Source organism: Cyprinus carpio, chromosome B8 (genome assembly GCF_018340385.1).
Source record: "Cyprinus carpio isolate SPL01 chromosome B8, ASM1834038v1, whole genome shotgun sequence".
NCBI lineage: Eukaryota > Metazoa > Chordata > Actinopteri > Cypriniformes > Cyprinidae > Cyprinus > Cyprinus carpio.
Window position 1 is genome coordinate 21,936,328 of NC_056604.1, and position 17,024 is coordinate 21,953,351.

The window sequence follows — 17,024 nt, forward strand, 5'->3', positions numbered from 1 at the left end:
CTGTGATCTCACCTTAACCCAGAGCACAGGCTGAGTGCTGCAGAAGAGCCCTCCACATCCTCTATGTAACCACTGTAATGACAATGACCCTGAGAGAGAGAAAGAGACTTGAAAAGAAGCCACAGTAAATTCCACCAAGACAAAAGAAGTCATTTCAAAGCCTTGACTAACAACCATCAAAATTCTCATCATTAAAACCTGAAAGATGTCTGCTTATCAGGGACCAGAGCTCTGGCAGCTTTACTGTAGAGAAGTGGTTCTCAAACAGGGGTTCATGGCCCACAAGGAACCTCAGATTGATTTAAAACAAAACATAATATGCATTAAAAATAAAACAACCAAGCTCTAAAATATTTTATCAGGCAGAAATGCAAGTAAAACTATTTTAGAAAACCTTATCCTTAATCCTTATCCATTAAATCACTAACACCTGGAAAAGTATTTGGATTTTGTTGTGGACAAGGCTGAGAACCACTGCTGTAGTGCATATGTGAAAGAGCAACATTCACTGTCCCACCTGCAACCAATCAGATTATATAAGCATGTGAACTGTACGTTAGACATTGTCCTGCGCCGAGGGGCTCTGTTAATACTGTGTCAAGCTGATTTACAGGGGCTTTAAACACTTAAATTTAGTCAGTTTTAGCTCTCACAGCCACTTTGTCATCATTTTCTGAAAGCATAAATTAGCATGCATACATATGCATACAATGTGTGACAGTTGTTTTTGTGTGTGTGTGTGTGGCCACACATCAGACACTGAGCTGCTCTAATGAATCACTATTTCAGAAAAAACAAGAGCAGAAAGGCTTGATGAAACCATCTGCTGACAAAAACGTAGTATCACAGTTCTCTGGAGCAGTTTAACCTCTGGATAAACCCTTAGAAGGCAAACTAGTAATCACTAGTAATATTGCACTTACTCAAGATTAGTAAACAAACTCCTAATCCTAAATATTACTGTATGTCTGCATGAAACTCATTCATCACTGTTTGTACTAAGCTCATGAATGATACCTCAAATCATGAGCAGCATACCAGTGTAGCTTTTGCTACAAACTATAGTTTGTTAGTCGATTCGGAAATTTTGCGAGAGAAAGGTACCACTCACATTTTCTTCAGCAAAATCTAGTTTTGGTAATGATAATGCTTAACCTTCTGGAGTTACTGGAATCTCATAGCATCTGTAGTCATGCAATGTAACTGGGATGGGATGTCAATGGCTTTCATTCAGTGGGATTGTGGATATTTACATCATTAAGTCTCATTGCTTTGTTTCCAAGCCTAATGCCATGTGAGTGATTTGAGTTAAACAGCAGAGGCATCTGTTCTCTTGTACAGTATATGTGTTGATTTGAGAAAAAAGGCCACCTTATATAGCTCAATAATTCTCAGGAACGTATCATTTGATCTAGGATGGAGGCTTTTAAGCAGCATGTTTTATTGGCTGATGATGTGTGTCTGATGTAATGGGAATCAGAAAACACATCCTGTAGAAATCCCACCGGACATCATACATGAGCGAGGGTCAGCTGACCCGCTGATTCCCAGCCACTGCTTTCTGAACGGATGTATCTTCTCTTTAACTCTATATCTCCTTGTGAAAAAGAACTACACTTGAAATGTTTCACATCTTAAAAGTATATATATATATATTTTTAAACTGTACTTGCAGATAATATAATATAAATGAAATAAAAGGCCACTCACATGTTCTTAAGAGTAGACTTTCATGACTGTTTCTTAACACACTTAAGTAGACTTGTAATAATGTCAAATTAAATTTCTACTTTAAGTACATTTGTCAAATCATTGTTTTAATAATCTTAAAGTCGTGCTTTAAAGAAGTTACTTGCTTTTAATGTGCTGACTAACATACTAAAGCACATGTAAAGTCATTGATTATAATTTTAGCTTTAGTGTGTTATGTGACATTAAAGTTAATATATTCTAAAAAAGTACTAAACTGCAGCTTCATCATTAAATTTAAATACATGACATAAGTTTCAAAAGAAATTACATTTAAGTATATTTTAGTTTATTATAAATATTTGTTGTTTCAGCAGTACACTTTAACCATATTTCAAAGACAATGTAATTATGAAATTACACATAAAGATATGTATTTAACTGGGTCAAAAATCACTCTAAATTCCAGCTGCATTTATTATAAATTTGAACTATAATACATTTTCCTTTAATTGCAATTACATTACATTTAGTTAAGTATATTCTTAATAGTTAAGTTTATTATATTAAAGGATATTATTTCCATAATACACACTCTTTTTGAAAGTATGCTTAAGTGTATTTCTTTATCACAGGAGTCTCCGGTCTGAGGCAGCAGCACAATTCTTCAAAATAAGCTTACAAATCCACTCTCACGCTCTTTCCTCATAAACTGAATTTTGGCAGTGGGTCTCTCCAGACTATTGCATAAAAATGCCTAGCTGTTAGAATAGAAAACAGATGAAACTGACCACTGCACTTGAGCTGGATGTTTACAATTAAACATGATTTCAAGATACGAGAGAACAAATCACAATCACATTTAAACCTTCCTACTTCATTTAAAGTGATGCGTTTAATTTTTTTAATCTTATGCTTTGTTTAATATGCAGAGACATCTATAAATAAATCATTCTATGGTTAATTTCTCAGAAATGTTTAAACATTGTGTCTCTGTGGTGTAATCAAACCATGGACCCATTTGTTTGAACACTGAGTCATTATTTCTGTAATTCAGTTTGGTGGCACAGAAATTACACACTTCACTTAAAGCACTTTTTTATATTGACCAAAAAAAAGAGATAGCATAAACTATTTAGTTTGAAGCACCTGACTTCCACATGGGGAGGAAAGCTGTAAAGTGCATGACAAGGCAATAATCACTGTGCAGCTGTTTCCTGTTCCGTAACAAAGAACTGTGTCATCAGACTTTCACATCACTACAGTCTCAGATCAGCACCACACCCAAAAACTTTTACGCAAATCCCAAGTGGCTAAAATAAGATAAATCAGTTTTATATGGAATTACAACTGGGCATGTTCATTGAATACAAATACAAATGAAACTGAAATGAAGACAAAGAAGTAGATGAAATGAAGTCTGACTGAATGTAGACTTTCCCTAAAACTTGATTAAAACACTTGTATATTAACCAAATGTTAACTGCATTGATATCCACAGACATGACAGTAGCTGCGTTTCCATCCAAAGTTGCAAATTTAACTTATGCAAAAATGGAATTTGCAAATAAGCACTTTTTCCATCCAACAAGTCGAAGTGAACAAAATTGTCACTTCCTGTTAAACTGGCACTAAATGTCACAAAAAAGTAGGAGAAGCCACATGACTTTACTTGATGCGCATGAAGGAATTTATTCGGCAGATGTGTTTCCATCTCCCATTATTTGCATTAACACTTTTTCGCACTAATCAAAAACCACCTCAAGTGGGCGTAAAAACTTTTTTGCAAATTAAGTTTTTTTCCCCCAAAAAAATTTGACATTTCCATCACTCGTTTTTGATACGATACTTCAAAATGCGCATAAAAACAATGGTCATGGAAACATAGCTAGTGAACTGTACTGAATACAATAACAATGGATTTTTTTGTTTTTACAAAAATGTGTACATTTCACTATTATGCTTCAAAATTAAAAGCAATATCAAGTCTTCAAAAGAGATACAATTTTGTCAATTATTAACTGTTATTGTTTTAATAAACAAGTTATATAAGGAACAGCATTATTCAAAAGGGCTATCAGCAGAATTAAAGGTGAAACGTGCCATTTCAAATACATATAGATATAATATAGTGTTGTACATCAGTATAGCAAGTTGATATTGAAATTGTAAACATGAAATGACACTTAATTTGGTACCTGCCATGTGTGATTTATGTTTGTGCTCTAAAGAGAGCCAAATGATTCTATTTACAATGCGTTTTTGCAGCAGTGAGTAATGTTGCCATTCACAGACACACTGAAAAAACAACTGGCATAGAAACAATTAAAATAATCAGATTTTTTTTTTTTTTTCAAAAAAAAAGAGCAACACACTTAATTAAATGTGAAATTTTGAAAGACTGAAATACTATTTTCTTATAAAATTAAAATTTTGTTTTCTTTAGAATTTCAAAAAATCTTTGCAATGCCAAATGCAATGGCCAATCATTGGTGTTTAAGGTCTATCAAAGCCAAAATTCACTCCACAGCATTCAAAACAGTTTTTGTACAGCGCAAACCTCATGCTTGCAAATCTATTGATAATAAGCAACAATGTAAATAAGAGATTCATCGTGCAGTGCACAGTGAACTGAAGTGATTTGCAGCTTTAGTGATTATAAAGGCACTGCTCTTTTTGTTTACAACTCATTCATTTTTGAATAAACACAGGTTTCTCACGTGACAACAGCATTAACTTGTGGAAGAGAATCGACAAAATTAATGAGTCATCTCTGCATATTAAACTAAGATAGCTGAAAGTATTTTAACTTTCAAAAATTGTAGTAGGCCTATAATAATTTATTTAAAAAATGCATTCACCTATGTGGCATCATAAATGAGAAATAAGACACAAGCTCACCAAACACTATTTGGCTTTTTGTTCTGTTCAGACGTGCTGTCTTAGTGCATGAGTGCACACTAGTGTTTTGTCTCTTACACAGAGAGGGTACAATAGCTGAAATAAAAAGCAGAGCTATTTTTAGGCCAGTGCGATGACAATAATTTGCTGAACAATTTCCCATCATGCATACGGCAACCACACAGCCCAGCGTTTTCTCCCTGATAAAACCTACCCTGTCACCAGAAAGCCATCCATTTGCTATTGTGCACACTGCATCAGTTCACAAAAGATAATAATTTGCTTGCATTGACAATCTATTTTTACAGATCCTAGAATATTCCATTTAAATTATGCCCTGATCTAAGACAATTTAATCTAAAACAATGTTAATAAGTCTTTTATTTTGTAATAGAGCTCTCAAAGTAATAACAGCAAGTCATAACTGATAAAAATACAGATAAACCCTTTCAATCTGAGATTTACAAGATAGATACTTTTGACATAAAGAGAAAAAAAGAGACATACACAGTGGCTCTGAACTATATTTGACCAGTTAAGCAACAGTTTGCATGAACTTGCATTTTCTCTGCATTCAATATTAAAATCAAAATAATTTCGCATTTATTTTATATGAACTAGTGGACTTTTCAATTTATTTTTAAATTTATCGTTATTGGTCAGTATTGGATATTTTATTGTGCATGCTCATTTCTATATATTCATATATTTCTATAGATATTATTCATATTAATATTCATTTATATCTATATAAATTATCTATATAAATTAATTTAATATTATATAGATATGTATATATATATATATATATATATATATATATATATAGTAATCATTAATTTAATATATAATAATTTTGTAATGCCCAAATTCACTTTTAGCATTTATTTATACATTTTTTTAATTGGCCATTCATTGGTTATATGCCACAATTAGAAAATAATTATTAGTTTATCAGCCAGAATTAAAAAAAATAAGTACATTTCTTATCTCAACATTCAATCAAAGAAACTCGTTAAAATAAATACTGTTCATTTTACATTATAAAACAATGTATTTACAGTTGAAAATGACAAAAAGTGTTTTGATACCTTATGGTTGTGAATCATCAGTGGCTCGTGTTCATAGCTAATGTGATAAACTAGTTTATAATTCATAATGTAATAAACTGAACTAAAGAAAATTTAGTTTTGAGAAAATATCTTACATCTTTTACTTTTCAGATGTCACATGGTTTATTATCCTGATATCTATTGTGATGATATTCAGGTAATTTTATGTGTTGTTTAAAAGTAAATTTACTTTTAGGGGGCCACTGTACAGTATATGACGTGTTTCTGTCTGTGTTTAATACCCTGTGCAAAAAAAAGCATTTACATCAAGTCTAGTAAGAATGGTACCACAAGTTGCTGTGCATACATAAAGCAGAACAGACTGCAGGATGGGCCGCTGCCATCTCACACACTCTTACTCAATCCATATAGTACATGAACTGAGAGAACGAGGCAGTGCATGAGACATCTCAACGGCATGTAGCAATCAGCAACTGACTTCATTCAGGTCAGGGCCGATGACTCAGATTACAACTCTCAGCAGACATTCATCTCTATATGCCAAGAACTTCACTAGAAACATACTTCTAACTAACTTTTCACTGTTTTCACACACTTCTTTCTACATTCTTTTTCTATCAAGTTTTGTGCCTCTATCACTCCATTCTTACACTCGTGTAAAATTGGATTCCAGTTAGTGTGAGTAATGCAGCTCTTCCCAGAAACTGCTCCACTGCTCTTGGCACCAGACGCTGTGTGAGTATTTGTGTGAGTATTGGTCGGGGCCCTGAGGAAATCGCATCAACAACTACAACAGCAGACAACGCTACATGATGATACACGGCAGCTGTTCTCACTTCACCCGTGCCGTTCTGTGCATAGAAACACCGCTAACAAGGTGGAAATAATGTATATCATTCAAGCCAAAAGCAGTTTTTAAAGCAGCAGCTGGTTAACGTAAAAAATAAGTGGTTTGTGTGTTCTCTGTCTAAACGACAGTATTTGTGTACCTGCAGTCACATCCTGTGTGTCTGAGCTCTGAAGTAAGCCAAATATAAATTAACCAATCCTCAAGCTCTCAGAACAGGCTGAAGGCGATGCTGGGTCGACATTTAATCAAAAAATAATTGCAAAAACATCTGACAGACAAGTGACATGGCTTGTTAAAGATTAGAAAAGATGTGCTAAAACTGCCGGATTTACACTCTTTCCCTTGTTTTATAGAAACCAGTTGCTGGTGTGACTTTTCTGTCAACTGGGAAAAACGTGAGCAGTTTTTGTAAGCGTTTTGTGGACTTACCATCATGTTTGGTCTCTCGGTGACCAGCGAGCCATCTTTGGCATAAGAGTACACAGTGAAATCCTCTGGAAGAAGCAATCTGAGGGGAAAAAACACAACTATGTAAAGATTCGTTGTTGTAGGTATTTAACCCTTTAACTGTCACCCCCACTTTTGAACACGTTTAAAACTCTTACATACCTCAAACTTTGATCAAATAAATGCAGTCTGGAGAGACTCTTACAGACCTCAAACTTTTAAACAGTAGTTTATACACAAGCTTGTATTTCTTGCATATAAGAAATTCCTTATGCTTTATAATGTCTTTCGAAGATCAGACAAATATTTAGTAGGTTCATGTAAAACACCATGTGTCAGGAAAAATCAGGTTTGAGCATGAGCGAATGCGGAAAACTTGACAACACCATGACCCTGTGACGTTTAGTCACAAGCAGCAGCAGGAAAGAGAGCTGAGAGGAAGTGCTGAGTGAAGTAGTGTGTGGAGCTCTGATAAAGAGAAAGATTATCATAAAACTTTCTGCAAAATATTTCAGTACAAAAACCTGCATCACATTCACTAACCTCCTACAATGTGTGTGAATGTTTAAATTAAGTGATATTCTTTTCAGCCCAAACATATCTCGTGTTTTTGGTAAATTAGACAGGTTATCATTTGTGCTTCTGCGTTATATGCCTGGTGGATTGTACATTATGCTTTCAGCGCCCACAGAATGCAGGCTGCAAACAAATGTTAATAAAAAGGGATGTGTTCAGGTGCCTTGATTGCAATGGCAGAGCGATGCTGTTTTGCATAATTCCTTCAGTGAATCATGCACTAAATGCAGACGGCATATCTGTGTAGAAATCGGTAGAAATCGAAGGCAGGGTGGGTGGGGTGTTGTTTTTGCTGTAATGCAGATGTGGGGAATTGCAGCCACAGACAGAAAATCTTACTTATGTTTACATAATTTGAAACCATGTTTCCCTTCTGGAAGAATAATTTCATGTCTGATCTAAATTGATGTGCTAGTTTCTTGCAAATTAAAGTGAAAAAGTGAAAGTGGAAAAAGTGAAAGTGACGTGACCAATACTCAGCATTTGTGCTCTGCATTTAACCCATCCAAAGTGCACACACACAGCAGTGAACACACACACACCGTGAACACACACCCGGAGCAGTGGGCAGCCATTTATGCTGCGGCGCCCGGGGAGCAGTTGGGGGTTCGGTGCCTTGCTCAAGGGCACCTCAGTCGTGGTATTGCCGACCCAAGACTCAAACCCACAACCTTAGGGTAAGGAGTCAAACTCTCTAACCAGTAGGCCACGACTTCCCCGACTTCCACACAACTTCAACAGAATTACTTAAAAAGTAACTGTGAAATTATCGTAATTATTCAGTGATATTTTTGTTTTATTTATATACTAGTAGTAATTATTTAGTTTCATTCAATTCCATTTTATTCCAGTTTGGTGATTTTGTTATGTGCTCTTGGCATTAAGTTTTAACTAGTTTTTGTTGTTTTTTATATTTCTATTTGTCTTTCATTTATTTTTCTTTTAGTTTTAGTTTTAACTTTTTTCAGTGCCGTTTTGTAAGTTTTTCATCTCATATTTATATTTTCATTTATTTTGGCTTTATATAAATGAACAAAAAATATTTTTAAAAGTTTTAGTCTTAGTTAACAATAACAACGCTGGAAATGTTAAGGCAAAGTCAGCATGAAATACATAATAAATGTACCTCGTCTTCATACCTGGTCTTCCGCGCCACAAGGATGCGCTGTTTCTACATGTATTTTTTTTTAAAGAAAACAGCGCATCTTGTGGCGCGGATGATACAGAAGAGCATACACAGCATGCGGTGATATGGAGAGACACAGAGGAGACAGTTGACAAAGGAATTGTTGAATAAAGTCATTATTTTTGTTTTCTTCGCTTACAAAAAGTGTTCCCCGTCGCTTCATATAACCCAGATTACACGTCTGATGGCAGATGGAGTATTCTGACGACGACTTTCATACCTTTTATGGACCTTGACACTGTTATTTATTTGGCAGTCTATGGAACAGTCACAGGGGTTTTCATCCAAAATATCTTAAATTGGGTTCCGAAGACAAACAAACTTTTACAGGTTTGGAACGACATGGGGGTAAGTGATTAATGACAAAATTTTCATTTTGGGTTGGAGTATCCCTTTAATAGCAATGTTTTTGTTCAAATGTCAAAGTTAATAATATCATATACTAAATTTCCAAGAATATAAACAAAATCCCATCGCACATTATTTCCACATTTCAGAAATTAAATGTGTTGCAAATATAGTTTTTTTTTAAAAATTTCTTCAGAAATGATGATTTCAAAGTTCCTTTTTTTGTTTCCTCATTTTTTCCTACGAATACTGACAGAGAAGATGCAATCATACAGATATCACAAAGGTCAGGGGTTCGAGTTTACTGCTTGTTCTCAGATCATGATCTGAGGAGGCCACACACTGTGTAAAACTTAATCTCTGGTGATGAGCTGACCTTTACTTCACATCTCCTCTGCAACAGACGGTGAGCATAGCTGGAAATCGTCAACTTCTCTGAAAGAATTAACACTCCTGCCACAACACATTTAGCACTGACTGTCAAACTCAGTGTGCTTTGTGGTCATACACTGTGTGTTATTTATATCCTACATCAAAAAGTGAAGCAATTCATCTTTGTTAATGATGCAAAACATTTCTTTTTCACTCTGAAGGCACATTTCCAAAACATCTCCCAGCTTCAAAAAAGCAACAAACTGTAGCGCTAAAGAAAAATAATGTTTTTGCTGCTTGAGTATCTAAAGAGTGAAGAGCACAGAATATTCTGGATATGCATTAGGGGAGTATTGGCGGGTTTCATCCGGCATTTATCTCAGTGCATTATGTGAGATAACATTCTCAAACAGGAGAAGTGAAATGTCCACCCCTCAGCTTTGTTCAGCTGCATGACGAATCTGATATTATCAAGGAACTTCATCTGTTTGGCAATGAGGTAGTGGTCATTTAACAATGTCTGCCTACGTGTTGCAATATTTCGAAATAAAGACCAGACGTTTTTTGCATTCTGAGAGCTTTTGCAGCTTTGGTGTAAGGCACACTGTGCAATACAACAGTGAACAAGTACAAAGTCTAAAACCTTTAGTTTCTTTTAGGAAAGGATGACATCAGGAAAAATAAGCTTCATTAATGCCAAGCATTAACTTGAATAAGGCTCAAATGCTAAAAGGTGAAAAGACAAACGGAATTAAAACACTGCAGCATTCTGTACTGGCTTCTAGTTCACAACAAACACAGAAATATTACAACTAAACAATCTATTTTGTTTTTAATTAAGGAAGGTGTTGGTAATTAATTAAGGTATAGATATTAGAAATTAGGATTTAGTTGTGTTATTTGCCAAGTATAATATTTTTTAGGATTATTTGTTAAATAGAAATTTAAATGTATTTGCTGTCACTTCAATTAGCAATTCAGTGCATCCTTGCTAAATAGAAGTATTAATTTCTTTCAAAGTCAAGTCCATGCTTAGTCAAGTTCAAAGTTTTAAACTCATTTTTTTTTTACATAACAATATAATAATAATAACAAAAACATGTTTTATTGTTGTAGTCTAATGATGATTTATTTATTATTGTGACAAAACTGATAAAACAGCAATAAAGAATCAGTCTTAAGGCTTACTGGACAAAACAATGATCAGTACTGTATCTGTCATGTAAATAAATTCTACTGATGTAAATCTAGTTATCGAGCCATGCTTCAGAGAGCCTTGATTCCTGCTAAATGCATTGTTAATTACAAATCAAGTGGGAAAAACTGAACTTAGGCTTATGTTACCCAGTGCTTCCCAACCCTGCTTCTGGAGGCACACCAACAAGTGCAACTTTCAAACTCTTTTTAATGAAACACACCAGGCCACCAGTAGAGACTCCAAGAGCTCGAGTGGATGAGTCAGATCTGTAGTGTTTGGTGTGCATCCAGGATCACTGATGGGAAGCACTGAGTTAGCTCAATGTAGAACTTTGGCTTCATCATTTCTGTTGTGAAAAGCACAATTCTGGCCACGAGATTAAACATTGTAAACACAGTCTACATTTGTTCTCGGTTTACCCCATCTGTACAGATCAAACATAAACAGTTTTTGGCCAAGTGTATGAACTGACTTTAGGGGAGAAAGTGAGAGAAGAAGAAGGAAAATACTCACTCATTTCTCTCCAGGATGACGACATGTTCTTTTCCTTGAGCTTGGATTATGTATGACACCTTAAAAAAACGAAAAATGAGAAACCATCAAATCACTCTTTTACAGGTTAAGAAAACAAGCAGCACAAAGAGGATATAAAAGAAGTCAAAAATCTTTTTTTCTTCTTTTTTTATGAACAAATCTAATAAGTGAAGGGCATTTTTGTAAGCATAGTACTGACCTAATTTACTAATAAACCTCCAACCCCGCTTCCCTTGCTAAAGTATACGTGGTCTCTTTCCCATCAAAGCTGACTCATTTCAAACTTAGTACGTTTCTGATGAAAGCAAACAATAAGGTAAGTTTCCTTTAGTCTGTATTTCTAAGAAAACCCCGTGTTAAATTCTAGGTAAAAATACACATGTGGGAAAGGAATCAGATCAGAGAGAGACGACAACAGACATGCTGGACTGAACTAGGACCTCACTGCCTTTTACTGTACAGTTAAGACAACATTTCTTCAAATGCAGCAACATTTTTATAATGTTGGTCCAATGCCAAATTTGAGAAGTGTAAGTTACATAACAGTAAACGCACACATAAGATCATTACAAACTAAGGGTTTGGCATGCCTGATCTGAATGTGACTTATATACTAGCTTCAAAACAAAATAAACACACAAGACCACACGTACAAAACCTAGTGATTTGAAGGAAAATTTGGCAAAGAATTAAAATAATGATAAATAAGTATTTGGGGACTGAACTGAGATCCTTAAAGAGCCTTTTAATGTTATTTAATGATTTTTGTTCTAAATATGCCTGACAAGAATTTTTTGCCTATGAAAAATGGACACAAATAAGCTTAGTCAAGTTGATTTAACTTTAAAAATTCTATAAAATGAGAAAAGTCAAATCGTAACTCAAGAATATTGAGTAATACAGAAAAAATGGAATGTTCATGTTTAGTGTATTTAATTAATCTGGGTTCAAATAATATCAGGGTAAACAGATTGCTTTCAGGATGTGGTGGCTATAGTGTGTGGGTGTGCCAGATTTTTCTTTGAACTCAATTTTGCACCTGCCCAAAAACACGCACATGTTCTCTGACATTTACCACAGCGTTCAACTCTTGGTCTTTGTCTCTCCTTAAACTAAATAAGATTATGAAATGGGATATTGTGAGAAAACAGGATTCTCCATACTCTTTTAAAAATTCAAGAGTTACAAGAGTCACTTCATGGAAAAACCAAAACTAAAACTAAAAACTGATAAATAATAATAAATACAACTAAATAACAACTAAAAATGGCAAAAGCATATAGCAAAATTGCTAAAAAGAAAATAACTGAAAATATAAAAATAACCGGCAATTAAAATACATAGAAATCAAAGTTAAAAAGCATTATGGAATGAATAAAAACTTAAATTTGTCTGTTTGCATGAAGCTATCATATTACTTCAAAAATATTCAGAAAATGACTTATTTTGTGCTTTTCTTTAACTCCTTTTTGGTTATTTCTGGAAAAGTGGTTGGACATTCTGCCTAAGATGTCCTTTTGAGTTTCACCGAATAATAATAAAAATGAAAACAATGACTTAAATACCTTAACTTAAGGGGAATTCAAGATAAAGTAACAAAAGTGGCCTTTTTAAATGTTCTGTTACAAACAAATGTCTTTCATGAAAAATGTCATCAAACGGACAGTGTTGATTAATTTTTTTAATCAACGAAAATTCTGTGTGACTGTTGCTTCTTTATAAACGGGTTTATTGAGGGTTTCAAGGCTATGCCAGCAAAACTGGGTTTTCTCAAACACTCTGTCATCTAGCAAACTCTGAGCAGCCCACTGTTTCTCAATGACAGAGAGGTGAGAGGAGCGTTGTGTGTTTGTTTGTGCCATGCGTCTCTCAGTGAGCTCCTGGCAGAAGAAGGCTTTTAATAACTGCGCCCATGCTGATGGGCATGTGTGCCGGCCAGATGGTTCCTGTGGCATTATCTTTGAATCACCGCTGGTGTAGATATAAGCAGATACACAATCATTGATAGCTCACAATTAATGGAAAAGAGGACAATGAGAGGGATATGCTAAAGATCCTATCCACAGAGCTAATGGCAAGTGAGTGGAGCTCATGAAAAGATACCATTAAAAATGTATTTGACAATTTTTTTATGTAATTCTGCAGTTCTGAACACAGTTCTCTTTAGTTCTCTTTTACTGGAGTATTACATGTAAAAGAGTTGTAATACAGCTGCACCTTCCTTACAGCATACTGTATTTGCACAACTTATTTACAGTTATCTTAAAGAAAAAATATAACTGGGTAAATGAAAAATAAGTGTGTTTAAGATGAAGAAAAGGTCAGTTCTTTTAGAAATCTAATTTGAAATGCATGCGCCAAGTTCTTAGAAATGTTTTATTTGAAAAAATGTTGGTTTTAAAAAACCACATTCACCATATTCTTTTATATGCTTTCAAGAAGAGTGAATTGTCTCAAACAAATGTAACTTGAACATACTTTCCTTACACTTTAAATCTTGATAATTATTATTTTAATATATTTAAGGTAAAATATTTTTTTTTTATTATTAATAATAATTAATAAAACAATTAATATAATTAATATAATATAATGGTTCTGGTGAGTCAACCCACAAAAAAATGTACATATTGAACTAACCTCGTCATAAAATTATCTGATATTTTAAGAGACTTATTAATCTTGGCATCTTGACCTTTTTTGTCAATTTGGTTGTACCACATGACATTGATTTGAAAGACAAATTTTTGAAATATTTATTTCACAGTTTTTCTCTAAAAATAATATTGCAAGATAATGCTAAAGATAAAGGTGTTCTTTCCAAGAATTTCATCCTTTTAATAAGGATTTTATTTTTTATTTTTTTTATTTTTACATTGTGTTATCAGGAAAGTTGTACCACTTTGACATTCTTGGCTTTATGCAGCCAAAAATCAGTAAGTAAATAAATTTTTAACTCAGAGATCATAAACATATTAATTTTTTTTAATCTATTTTTCAATAATTTGCTAGAACTAAATAATAAAATGAAAGTCATATCAATGAGCCAATAACCAAATACTTTCTCTTCTTTTAAAAGCCCACACTTCTGCTCAGAAAGGTCTAGTTACTTGATTTAACTTGTTTTTACTTTTAATGCAATTGATTTTCCAAACGCTGAACGCGTGTGATTAAAAAGAAAATGTGTGTATGAGAGGGAGTTTGTTTACCTTATCTGCACTGTCCTGGTTTCTCCTCTGTCTGCTGATGCGTCTCGGTACCGTTACCTCATACGAGGAGAGCTGGGACGTCTGCTGGCTTACTGAGCCTATGAACAGAGACCGTCCCGTCAGAATACACACACAATGAATTATACAAGCTATGCAGGAAAACAGTGAGACTTCAATATGTTGCACTGGATCCACAGGCAATGCCATTCATTTCTCCATCTGTTCCCCTCTATTATTCCTCGCACTGCAACAAAACATGTTTATGTATCTCTGCTATTGTGATCATCACGGGTAATTAGATTGAGTGCAATTGACTGGTTGGCAATCAAGTGCCAAGTGTTTCCTGTAGGTGGAAATAGTGCTGAGCTGCCACGGGTATCATGACATGGAGAGAGAGAGAAAGACCTCAGGAAGGAGAGGCATCCCACCCGTTCCTGAGTCATCACACAGTAAGCTGGATGAGACTTCCTGTGCTGTTTTCCCGAAAAGAATGAAGGGCAGACCAGACAGAACAATTCATAGAGCTTACTTGCTTGGTCTCTTTACTGAACATTCACACAAAACTCTCAGATTTATCTTGATGTCCTTCAAACTTTCACATCATTCTCAGATCAAAACACACCCTCAGAGAGAGCCTCTCCGTTTCTATACCTTAAATACTAAAATAAGTGTATATAAGTAAGCAGTCATTTAGGAGACACTTTAAACTTGACTTACAGTACACGTATTACACAGAGCTTAATGTAGCCAGTGTGGACAGAACTGTCACATGCTCCAACTTCATTTATCATGTATGTGTGCCATGAAAACTTACAAATAATGTTCTGAATTTTAGAGAATATTATATTTATATCTGCCATGAATTTACATTTATTATAGGTGTATAATTGCCAGTTATTAGCTACAGCAAATTAACACACACATGCACACACACAAATTTAAATAAACTAAAAAAAGGTATAAATGAACTGGTTTTATTCTAAAATATTATTTAACATCACTGAATCAACCTAAATATATTATTACATACTAAAAATGTTTTTATGGGTTAAATCAGGTAGAAATAGCTCTTTATGGTAATGACTGCAGGCTATGATTTTTTTTAAATAGGTTTTTTTTTTTGGAAAAATTTAACACAACGAAAATATACATATTTTTCAACACAGATGTTGCTATGAATAATCATTTTAATATTTATTTATTTATTTATTGGTTGGTTGGTAGGTAGCACTTATTCACTATTAACTAAGAGTTTTCCTTCAAATAAACTGCTAATTTGCTGCTTATTCATAATTAATAAGTTAGTTGCTAAGTTTAGGTATTGGGTAATTTTTAAGGGATCTAGAATATGGTCATGCAGAATGAGGCATTAATATAATAAGCCAATATGCTAGTAATATGCATGCTAATAAGTAACTAGTTAATAGTAAAAACTGGTCCTTAAAATAAAGCGTTACCATTTTTTTTCTTTTACTACATTTTCCTGCTGTACTAGATACATGACACTCAAGACTTGTTTTGGTAACCCTTTACTAAATTTTTTCATTTGTTCTTAACTACATTAGTTAACATAAACTATGAGCAATAATTTAATTAATTTTTTTAAACTTACTTCTACATTACTTATTTCTATATTATTTATTTATCTTAGTTAATGTAGATTTCTACATTTACTAATACATTAATTAGTTGTTTCTGTAACGTGTTAATGCATGGTGAACTGGCATTATTAACCAACATTAACAAAGGTTAATAAATTCTGTAAAAATATATTGCTCATGTTATCTAATGCATTCACGAATGTTAACAAATTGTAGAGTGTTACCCTTATTTTTACATTAAGAGACACATTTTTTTGACAGTTTAAAAAGTTTGACAGTTTAGAGAGTTCACTTAACCAAGACGATCTCCTTGTCCTAATTCAAATTATGGGAGACTTAAATGCAGTCAAATAATCAGTGAGATAAGTTAAGTTAAGAGTGGCAGAAATGACTTGTATGCATTTCATACCGATCTTTAAATGAGAGCCTGTAAGACTCAAGGGCGAGGAGACGCCCATGAATTCGGAATTAGCCCAAATACGCTATTATTGAACAGCATAAGCTTCTTAAACATTCACACAGCCAGGCGAGGCAGAGGTGAAGGTATATATACCAGACATGATATTGTTTCCTATCAAAATAAAATCTCTCTATAGGACAGACAAGCACACAGCACTGCTCTGAAAACAATAACTGAGTTGTCCTTCAAACAGGTAATAGTGTATCACAGTGTGAAACTACAATGTTGTAATATGTGCATGATTTTGGGTTTACACTACATATAAAACAAATGTAAACGTAAACCAATAAAGAGCATAAGGTCTATGGCAAGCTTTTTTAACATTTATTCTTTAAAAATGAATTGCACTTATTTTTATGCTACTAGTGCAAAATTTTTAATCACAAATAATCCAACAGTGACTAGCACGTTTTTCAACATTTAACGAAAGTATACAACTGATACTAATATTTATTACAAAAGTAAAGAGTATCCATTAAATTAGTTACAAGAATTTATTCATCACATATGAGTAATTTGTTCATATACTGTTTTATTGTTACTAGTAACTAACTGCAAATTTTTGCCATCAACTTCTGTG

General features: G+C 33.8%; 1 protein-coding gene and 1 long non-coding RNA gene across 3 annotated transcripts in view; both read right to left on the bottom strand.

Moving 5' to 3' along the window:
- LOC109053914 (disintegrin and metalloproteinase domain-containing protein 9) overlaps window positions 1–17,024 on the bottom strand; it is a 1,168,157-nt gene that overhangs the window by 1,149,350 nt on the left and 1,783 nt on the right. For both annotated transcript variants that reach the window (XM_042730097.1, XM_042730095.1), the window contains exons 2-5: window positions 14,384–14,481; window positions 11,154–11,212; window positions 6,943–7,021; window positions 13–89 (exon numbers count right to left, since the gene is read on the bottom strand). In XM_042730097.1, the coding sequence (XP_042586031.1) occupies window positions 13–89; window positions 6,943–7,021; window positions 11,154–11,212; window positions 14,384–14,481 (313 nt within the window). The remainder of the gene's footprint in view (window positions 1–12; window positions 90–6,942; window positions 7,022–11,153; window positions 11,213–14,383; window positions 14,482–17,024) is intronic.
- On the bottom strand, window positions 7,130–8,548 carry LOC122138264. Its single transcript, XR_006155459.1, has 2 exons — window positions 8,167–8,548; window positions 7,130–8,011 (listed from the first exon to the last, which is right to left on the bottom strand). It is a non-coding gene; the product is annotated as an uncharacterized LOC122138264 (long non-coding RNA).